The following is a 10149-nucleotide window of genomic DNA, read 5'->3' on the forward strand; positions in this document are numbered from 1 at the left end:
TGGCAAGCAATCCACCAGTATAACTGAAGCTGGCTGGCTGGGGCTCAAAGCTCTGGGAAACAAGATACAAAAGGTAAGTGGGAATGGGTCTTAGGAGACTTTGCAAATGGCGGGACTCGGCCTTTTATTTGGGTGCAATGTAGTCATTTGGGTCCGGCCAGAGGAAAAAAATGTAAAAAACGACCCAGTTGCAATATATTTACTCTTCATTCTCTGTCAAGAGGCCGCAGAGGGGCAAGGAAGCTACTTCAGAGACTCCACAGTGACCTGGGCGGTTTGTCTTGGTGTGCACTAGACATGTGGCAAGCTCTTCAAGTTTAAGTTTATTGTGAAATCAGAGTGGAAAGATTGGCCAACAGGTATGTGTGAAAGCAATCAGTTGGGAGATGCTTGGAGGCTTTTGGCCTGAGCAAAGGAACACTGGAATCAGTGGTATGAGAGGTGGAGTGGGAGAGTGTGTGTGTGTGTGTGTGTGTGTGTGTGTGTGTGTGTGTGTGTATGCGCGCACAAAGAAATGGTGTTCTTCTGTCCTAAGTGGGAGGGGTCATCAGGGCTGTGTTTGGGATACTGAATTGGAGATACCTACTAGACATCTCTCAAGGTCATGCTGAGGGACAGAGATGAGAGCTCAGGAGAGGGGGTCCTTCAATGCTGATGTTCAAGGTCAATAAGATATACTCTGTTCAGGGCACTAGAAGACACTGATTCACAAGTAACTGGCAAAATCATGACTATCAAAAATACTATATTAAAGAACGTCAGATTTTAAAAATTCACCCCTTTCTGTTACCCTGAAATGCTGACTTTTCCCATCTCTACGTTCCCTCCGGGTTTTTGCCCACATGCATACATAATTGCATAATTCCATTCTTCCCTTTTGGCTTGCCAGGGTCTCACAGCCGTTTCCTACATGGCTCCTCCAGGGTTTCTAGAGGATTTTGAGAGGCTGACAAAATCCTGGGCATGAAATATTCTAGAAACAAAAGTTGAAAATTCCTACACAGCTTGGTGTCTCAACAATAAGCTGTGTGCCCACAGTAATCTTTGTGGATTACTTGGATGCCTTGTTGAGACGACTGAGTTTCGATGTGAATGATGGCAGTCTGTCCTACACTGGATCAGGGAGAGACATTCTAGAAACAGGTCTGTGCGAAGGCCCATGAGGCAAAAAAAAATGGAAAAATATTCCCTACAAGCTTGTGTGTTCGAACAGTGCTTCTTAACTGGTGGTACTAATTTGGAAGGTTGTAAAGCCTTTAGGACAGTGGTTCGCAACCCTACTGACAGATTTCTGTATCCAGAAATATTTACATTACAATTCTTAACAGGTCCAAAATCACAGTTAGAGAGTAGCAACAAAAATTTTATGGTTGGGGGGTCACCACAACATGAGGAACTGTATTAAAGGGTCACAGCCTTAGGAAGGTTGAGAATTACTCTCTTAGAAGGTGGGGATCCACTGAAGAAAGTGGGTGGCTGGAGTGGTCCCCGGAGTGGCAGAAGTAACCACTTACACCGTGTCCTGGCCCGCCTTCTCCAGCAGACCGCACCACCAACTCCGGCCTCTGTGGAGGGAAGTCCTCCAGCTCCCAGGCCTTCCTGGCCCGTGTTGGACTGTGTCCCGTGAACCGTGAGCCAAAATCAATCCTCCCTCCCGGAAACTGCCTCTGCCAGGTGTTCGATCATAGTAACCAGGAAAGTAACACAGCTGGAAGATTTATTCCAACTGACAATTAAATAGTTATTACATTAATTTCTGCACACACACACACACACACACACTTACTTTTGGGAGTACAGAAGCATAGGTACACGCTTTCTCTGAGGTTCTCTACCAAGAAAGGATCATCCATACAGAAAAACGTTGGCCTTCGTGAACCCCAGACATTTTAGTGGTTTATAAAGTTTTAAGTTGGGCCGGGTGGTGGTGGTGGTGGTGGTGGTGGCGGCGGCGGCGGCGGCGGCGGCGGCGGCGGCGCAACGCCTTTAATCCCAGCACTCGGGAGGCAGAGCCAGGCGGATCTCTGTGAGTTTGAGGCCAGCTTGGTCTACAAATCGAGTTCCAGGAAAGGTGCAAAGCTACACAGAGAAACCCTGTCTCAAAAAACCAAAAAAAAAAAAAAAAAAAAAAAAAAGTTTAATTTGCCCCCCCCCCACTATCCAGAGGCTCCATGGGGACCCGATTTGTTCATTCTAGTTAACCTTTCACATCTAGCTTTTCATTTTATAGAAAGGTTAGGGGTGTAAAGACGGTGAGCACCCCGTTCAGCTACTCAACTGCTTTGCACAGGCTTTCTACGACTTCACGAAGCTCCACCCTCCCCATCAAAGCTTCCAAGAAGACACCCCCCTTTTGCATACGAATCCATCGCTGACAAAGCCCCTGTGAGCTGCGTTATGTCCCCTCGGTCACCGTTCTGACACGTGTACAGAATTATTTAAGAGAAAAAAAAAATACTATGGATAAAAATTGGTCCAAGGCCTTGAAGCTGGTTGGTTGTGTTTCCTCCCAGGGCCGGCAGGCGGGGCAGCAGGCAAGGCTTGGAAAGCGCGCCTCCCCCACCCTCTCCTGGCCTCCCTTGCCCAACTTCCCCACGGCCACAGCTTCAACTAAAAGTGGCCATTGACCTTTCAAGCTTTTGAGCAGTGATGCAACAGAGTAGTATTTCAAAGAAAAACGGCTATCGAAATTTTGAATCCGGGTTTCCCATGAGTGTTATTTTTCTTTTGTTGTTTTTCTGTAAAAAAGTAGGTCACATCTAAAGTGGGTCACGTTTCAGGGCCCCGGCGTGCCTGAATGGAGGCTGGGAGGCCAGGTGGCCTCCGTACAGAGTGCAAGGTGAGGGTCCCAATAGGAAAAAGGTGCTGGGATCCATCAGAGTTCCGGGTCCCTAAGCTTTTTGCAGGGAATCACGGAGAGAGCACCAGGCCCGTCACCCCGCAACCCACCGGGGCACAGGTAAGGGCATCTGCTCTGTAAGCCAAGCAGGTGGGCCGGGTGGACCTCTCGGGGGCCCCGGAAGGACACGTTGGAGTGGAGCAGAGGAGGAAGGGAGGAGCTGGGCAAGGCTGGTGCAGGGGACTACCGCCCGAGCTCCAGGGGGAGGGATCGAGAGCAGTCCATGCGGTTTTTAAGGAGGCGCTGGTCTCCGCCTTGGAGGATCCTGGCTGCTGAGGGTGACCGCCTCTGGTTCGCTTCCTGAGCCCCCCGCCCCGGGACTGGTGGTCGACCTGGGCAGTAGCCTGCTTACCCCGGCTCCGTGTGTCTTAGAGCGGGAGGGACCGACTTCTGAGCGCCCCTCCTCCCCCATCCATGCACTCTGCTCCGCCCAACATCAATGCACCCTGTACTGCGGAGGGTCGCGACTGGCAGGCCCGCGGTGGCTGGAAAAAAAGGTCCCCTCCTCCACGGCGGGCTGGAGAAGAGGGGGACCAGGGTGCTATTCGGGGGACCAGGGTGCTCAGCCGATGCGGACAGGGGCAGGCACCGGCCGCCTAAAAGGCAATGGCTGGGGACCTCTCGCACTTGTCCCCGAGCACCCCGAGGTGCAGGATCAGAGGAGGAGGGCGGAGCCGCAGGCTTGCACACCGCGGCCACCGGCACCGGCACCCGCACCGGCATCGGCTCGGCTCTGCCCCGGGCTCCCTGGAAGCCTGCGCATTAGCGCCCGAGCCTCTTTAAAGCGCTGGCGGGGGCTGCGGTCACGTGAGGCGGATTCCTGGAAAGTTCCTGGAAAGCGGCCTCCGCAGCGGCGGGGCGGGGCGGGGCGGCGCGGGGGCGGGAGGCGGGGAGCGAGGGCGGCGCGCGGGGCTGGGAAGTCGCGCGCACCCTCGGCTCCCGGGGACAGGCGTTTAACTCTTGCCGAGTCTCGCCGCCGCCGCCGCCGCCGCGGCTCGCGGGCCCTGGGCTTCCCTTGAAGCATGAGCCTTCCCTCCCGCCGCCGCCGCCAACGCTGCGCGCGGGTCGCGGACCGTGCGAGCCGGGGCTCCGGGCCAGCAGCGGACGCCAGATCCCTTGCGCCCCGAGCCCGGAAGCTTGCGGCAGGTACCGCTCGCGAAGCCCCAAGGCTCCGCCCGGGGGAGGGGAGGGCGGCGGGGGTGCGAGCGCTGGAGCGGCGGACTGCCGGGGCTGCCTCAGTGGAGGGCTCACCGGGAGAGTTCGAGTCGCGGCTCTTGCCCCATCCGGACGCAAAGTGCCTCCTCTCCCGGGTTCCCTCTCGGCCTCGCCAAGTCTTCGTTAGCCTCTCCCCCCCCCTCCCCAACCACTGCTATCCAAATTTATAATCCTAATAACCAGATCTCCCGCTCCTCCCCGCCAGCCTCCGCCCTTGCTTCCCCCACCCCTTCTCTTTCCATCTCCTTCGGCACTAGACAGCAGGGGTGTCAGCCTGGGGCGAGGCGCAGGGAGTGGGGGGTGGTGGTGGTGGCTGGCGAGCGAGGCGACGATCCCTGGGATTTTTGTCTGCCTTTGGCGCAGCCAAGTCCGGCTGTTTCTACCGAGCGCGGAGCCGGTTGCATCCCCAGGCATCTCGCTCTTGAAATAAACGTCAACGGGGGGGGGGGACCTCAGACGGGCACCCCCTTCCTCTCCCCGGCTCCCCCGCCCGCCCCATGTCCGCTGGGGAGGCTTCCTGGTGCGGAGGCAGCCGTCGCCGCGGCGGAGGTAAGACCTCGGTGCGGGTCGATGGCACGTCCCGCCGCGCTCGCTGCTGCTGCTGCTGCTGCTGCTGCTGCTGCGGGTTCAGCCCCGGCCTCCTCTGGAGCTTCGGGCGGGGGCTGCCCGCTCTCCGGCCGATTCCTCGACAGCGCCCGCGGCGGCGGCGGCGGCGGCGGCGGCGGCTGCTGGGAGCAGCGTTCCGCGTTTCCGAGCGACCGGCGCTGCGCTCCCCGGGTCCTTGTCCCGGAGCGTGCTCCGGGAAGCCGCAGGAGTCAGGGCGAGGTCGCCTCCGCGGCGGCGGGGATGCGGCGGCTGGCGCACCGCTTAGCGAGCGCACCGCAGCACCCTCGGCTGGCGACCCGGGAGCCCTGCGGCGCTCTAGGGCGTGGAACCAGGTTTTGCCGGATGCATCCTCCCTAGGGCCCTGGGGCTGCTCGGAGTGTTGGATGGAAATGCCAAGTGCAGAGAACTGCCATGTTCTTTACATTTTTTATGTTTTTTTTTTTCTTCCTACTTGCCCATGACAAAGGCCTATCCCGACCCGCAGGTGACTGTTTCCCTAGGCTGCCTGTGTGTTGATTCCAGCACAGTTCTTGGGCGGGAAAACACCTTGTCTACCCCTCACTCTGTCTCCCACCTCACCCTGCACTCAGGCCAACTCTAGCGTCTTGGGTCTCGGCTCTCTTTTTTCCCCCTAGAGCTGGGCAGGGCGTTAACTGGATGCTTGGGTTTAAGTGGCACAGAAGCACGCAGGCGGAGGAGTCCCTGGGATTTTCCACGTGTCTGTTTCCCCACCCCCACCCCGGCCCTAGGGGTCCAGTCCAGACTGACCCAGTCTCTGCCCCATTGTCTCTTCACAGGCGATCCGTGGGTGACCGCGTCTGCGAGGGACTTGGCCACACCACCACCCTGCCGGAATTTGGAGAGGGAGAACCAGCTGCCTGCAGTCCCCTCCCCCTCCGCCACCATTTCGGACACCCCGCAGAGACTCGTTTCGGGATACCCCGCGACTTCCAAGAAAGGACGCGAGGTCCTCTGGCCCCCCCAGCTCGGGCGACCACCTGCCCCTGACGCGTGGACGCATCTCCCATGACCCTGCGGTGCCTGGAGCCCTCCGGGAATGGCGCGGACAGGACGCGGAGCCAGTGGGGGACCGCGGGGTCGGCGGAGGAGCCGTCCCCAGAGGCGGCGCGGCTGGCCAAGGCCCTGCGCGAGCTCAGTCAAACAGGTAGGGAGCTGGTGGCCGGCGAGGGGGGCCAGCCGGGGCGCGGACCCAGGTGGGGAGCCCTACGAAGCGATGGAACGAAGCCTCCTCTCGCCTCGGGTCCCCTCCGGCTCCAGAGCCTGGGGAACCGCGGAGAGGGATGCTCGCCCGCCGACTCGGCGGGGATCTTAGGTGGCGACCAAAGCCAAGTGCAGGGGCGCCGAGGCTTGGGCTGGGGGCGGGGAGCCGCAGAGCGCGACCTTTGGGCGCCGGGGACCCGGGGCTGCTTTCGGCCGGGGTTCGGGTTCAGGAGCTCCGGCTCGCACCCGCGTGGGAGAAAAGCGGCCAAGCGTCTCCCCGAACGCAGGGCGAGCCGGCGGCCAGTGGGGCTGTGCCGCCTCCGGGCTGGGCTGCGTGCGCTCCCGGGCTCAGCCACCGTCGCCGCAGCCCCGGGACGGTGGCGGTCAAGTTGGGAGACAGACAGACTGCGTGGGGCGCAGCTGCGGGGTAGCCTGGCCGCGAGGGCAGCCGGCAAGGGTCTTGCCCCAGGACAAGCTCGTCCAGGTACAGCTTGTCTCAGGCGCCGCTCTGCGCGTCGGAAGGAAAAGAAAAGTCTATTCTTTTCTCTCAATAGTTTGGAAACAAGTTCTTGTGATTAAAGTCTGTCTGGAGGCAAGCTAACTTTTGGTAGCGGTAGACCGTGGGAGAGGAAAAAGAGTTCCAGTCTTTTCTTTCTGACCCCGTCTTTCTGTCCTCCAGAAACTTTCCCGGGCCTATATATGTATATTCCCGGATATAATATTATTTATTGGCGGCGTGTGTGTGTGTGTGTGTGTGTGGGGGGGGGGGTGTCAGCCGAAACGGAGGGCACATTGTTCAAACTTACTAAATGAAGTGTCTTGAGTCACTTTTGTAAGGGAGATTCTGGAGATGACCAAGACAATCAAATAGAGATTTCAGAGAACAGGGGTTGTAGTACGATTTGAACCAGGACAGAGTCCAGAAGAATATAGTAAGAACTGTAGACTTGAAGTACCAGATATCAGCACCCTCTCTCTCCCCAGACCGTAACTAGTTTTAATCAAAGCAGTCAACAGTAGTGCTTTCTAGGGCTAAACATTACAAGTTCTTTGGGGGCAGGTCTGGGGGCTACCAACCACTCAAGAGAGTTGCTTCTGTTTTTATTGGAAATACTGGAGATAAGTTTTCCACTTTTTTCCCTAACTTCTAATTTATTTCTAATTTACTTAGGTGTTTGTCTCAGTTAAGCTATACTGAAAGGATCATTTTTTTTTTTCTCAGCCGGTATGACTGACTATCATATTGCAAAATTTCTTTGGGCTCATTAGAAGACGATCTAAACATAGTTTAAAGAAGAGCTACAGAAAATCATTGGAAAAGAGAGAAATTGGCTGACAGCTGTGCCTAGAATGGACTTCAGTTTTTATTCAATACTTACCAAAAGATTCATGACAGTCCCTGGGAACTTTCACTCACGGGCATTTTTTTTTTCTTTTTCATTTTTTTTTAATTTATTTTTTCTATTACCAGTGTGTTACAGTACAAATTCTTATCCTAATAGTGAAATGTTTCATTGAGGCTTGCCCAGTGGTTTAGTAAAATCAAAACTTACTATCAGCCACAGTCATCCTAGGGTCCCCCCTGCTATGTAGCCTCCCTGGTTCTGTGGGCATTTTTTTAAAAAATAGGCATAACAAGAACAATTAGCTGAGCGTGGTGGTGCAGGCCCGTACATCCAGGACTTGGGAGGTGAATTCAGAAGCATCAGAAGTTCAAGGTTATCCTTGGCTACCAAGTAAAATTGAGGCCAGCCTATATGCTACCCGAGGCCCCGTGTCTCAAACAAAACCAAACAGCTAGAACAATTACTACCAAGTACAGACGGTATTACAATAGCTGTTTCACTTTCTCTTCTTTTTCTTTTTGAATGGAAACCCCAGGCTGGTACTGGGGAAGCATGACTGTTAATGAAGCCAAAGAGAAGCTCAAGGAGGCGCCGGAAGGGACGTTCTTGATCAGAGACAGTTCACACTCAGACTACCTACTAACCATATCCGTTAAGACGTCCGCTGGACCGACCAACCTCCGGATTGAGTACCAAGATGGGAAATTCCGGTTGGATTCTATCATCTGTGTCAAGTCCAAGCTTAAGCAGTTTGACAGTGTGGTTCATCTGATTGACTACTATGTCCAGATGTGCAAGGATAAACGGACCGGCCCAGAGGCCCCTCGGAACGGGACTGTTCACTTGTACCTGACCAAACCTCTGTACACGTCAGCCCCATCTCTACAGCATTTCTGCCGACTCACCATTAACAAATGTACCGGTGCCATCTGGGGACTGCCTTTACCAACAAGACTAAAAGATTACTTGGAAGAATATAAATTCCAGGTATAAGTATTTCTCTTATTTTTTTTAAACAAAACAAAACAAAACAAAACACATGCCTCATATAGACTATCTCTGAATGCAGCTACGTAAGACTACCTGGAGGCCCTTCTCTGGATAAATGTGCAGAATTCTTTCTTAAGGACAGTTGAGCTCCATCTAATTTAAAGGTGTGAAGATGTAGCTAGGTATTTTTAAATTCCCCTAGGTAGTTTCAACTGAGTGATGCCTCCTTTTCCTATGGCTGGGCAAGATCAAATGGCCCTTTAAAATTAAAAACAAAACGTCCCACGTAAAGGCGAGGGAATATCTCTATCAGAATGACCTGCCTTTTTTTCGGGTTCCTATGCACTGGGTCAAAAGTCCAAGCTCCATAGGAGAGACAGTTGCGTGTAGGAAAAGACCCTGGCTGGCCCAGGCTTAGCTGCCCTTGTAGGTGCCTGGTGACCAGTCTGTGTTAGAACATGTTATGTTTTACATACTGATGTATCTAGTAGGAGTTTTGTTAAACCAATCATGCTTGCATTTACCCCTCCTTTTATGCAATTAACCAAATCGACCAAAAATTAGTCACCATGAGATCCTGTATTTGTCTTTTTACTACACGTATGAACTCTCCCGTGAATGAGTACTGTAGTAATCCATTTCAAGGCAGCCTTACTTACAGAAACACTTCAAACTGGTGCAAACAGAAGAGACTTCTCTCTTTTCCTTTTAAGGCTAAAGACAAGAATGTCATGCTATACAGGTGCAACTCAATCCTCGATAATAAAACCCAGTGTAGATAGAGACATTTTACCCCTTGAAGTAGCTGTGAGTCCTAGCCTATTGCCATTGGATTTTGGAAATGGCTTTAGAAGTTTCCAAGTTGTCCTTGAAATGCCTGACCACGGACATCAACAGCTCTCTCCCTTCTACCATGTAGAATACTGACTTTTCTTCCAGATAATAGGGGGTACTTGCCTGTTTTTCAAAGTGTTTATTTACTGCTGTTACTATTTGATTAGAATGTATTAAATAATTAAAAAAAAAAACAACCCTCTGACTTTTACAAGTTGCATTTATTACTTTGAATTGTAGATGTACATTTCCATGGTAATAAAAGGTTGTCATAAAAACCTATATCAAGTGAAATAAACTAAGCAATCAGCACAGGGTAGAACATTAACTCGCTCTCCTCCAAATAAGGGCTGCACCTGCCCTGCATGTTTTAGAAAGCATGGTTTACAGAGTAGGAATGGTCAGACAGCCTGGTCCAGTGCAACTTGGACGGGCATAATCCCCATGCCTTTTCGTGTTTTCAAAACGATCGAAATTATGTCATGGTCTGATCGTTAACAAGTTGAGCAGACGCAATACTAAATAAAAGCGACACGTCTTATGAACACTTTCTTTGGTCCCACAGTTTCATGACGGCTGCAAACGTGTTATCTTTCCTGGAGTCTAGACGTAGATTCTTCTGGCCCTCTTTACACGTTCCCTGCCGATTCGTAGACTACGGTGTTCCAGGGGAAACGTGAACCTGGTGTACCATGTGTACACTCTGAGTGAACAGAAAATTAGAGAGTGCAGAATAATAGAGCTTGCTTCTCAAATTATCTTGCAGTTTTTGAAATTCCCAAACAGTTTTTAACACCTGGAAGAGATTATTAAGCCTATCCAAACACGAAGGATTACCGGGTGTGGCTTAGGAAGAGTCTCTGCAGCCTAATATTTAATGAAGAGTTAGTTTTACTGAGTCCGGTCAATGGTGGAGCCATATCCTCATTAGGGTGTTTAGATGCTGTGTTTTTCTTCTTCACGACTCCCTCTCACGCACGGATGTTTCTCTGGTAGAATGTTTGACTCCTGGTAGATCTCAGACACGATCAGTAGCAA

At 52.9% G+C, this 10149-nt stretch overlaps 1 protein-coding gene across 3 annotated transcripts; it reads left to right on the forward strand.

Annotated features, from left to right (window-relative positions):
• Window positions 1-2787: 2787 nt before the first annotated feature.
• Window positions 2788-9313, forward strand: Socs2 (suppressor of cytokine signaling 2). 3 transcript variants are annotated; one of them, XM_037196802.1, is made up of 3 exons: window positions 2788-2959; window positions 5518-5885; window positions 7823-9313. In XM_037196802.1, the coding sequence occupies exons 2-3, from the start codon at window positions 5747-5749 to the stop codon at window positions 8278-8280; spliced, it is 597 nt and encodes a 198-aa protein (XP_037052697.1). In that variant the 5' UTR covers window positions 2788-2959; window positions 5518-5746; the 3' UTR covers window positions 8281-9313. The 3 variants fall into 3 exon arrangements, with proteins under 3 accessions (XP_037052697.1, XP_028711541.1, XP_037052696.1); XM_028855708.2 differs by lacking the exon at window positions 2788-2959 and adding an exon at window positions 3844-4045; XM_037196801.1 differs by lacking the exon at window positions 2788-2959 and adding an exon at window positions 4106-4663.
• The last annotated feature ends 836 nt before the right edge of the window (window positions 9314-10149 follow it).

The sequence above is a fragment of the Peromyscus leucopus genome, chromosome 18 (genome assembly GCF_004664715.2).
Source record: "Peromyscus leucopus breed LL Stock chromosome 18, UCI_PerLeu_2.1, whole genome shotgun sequence".
Taxonomy (NCBI): Eukaryota; Metazoa; Chordata; class Mammalia; order Rodentia; family Cricetidae; genus Peromyscus; species Peromyscus leucopus.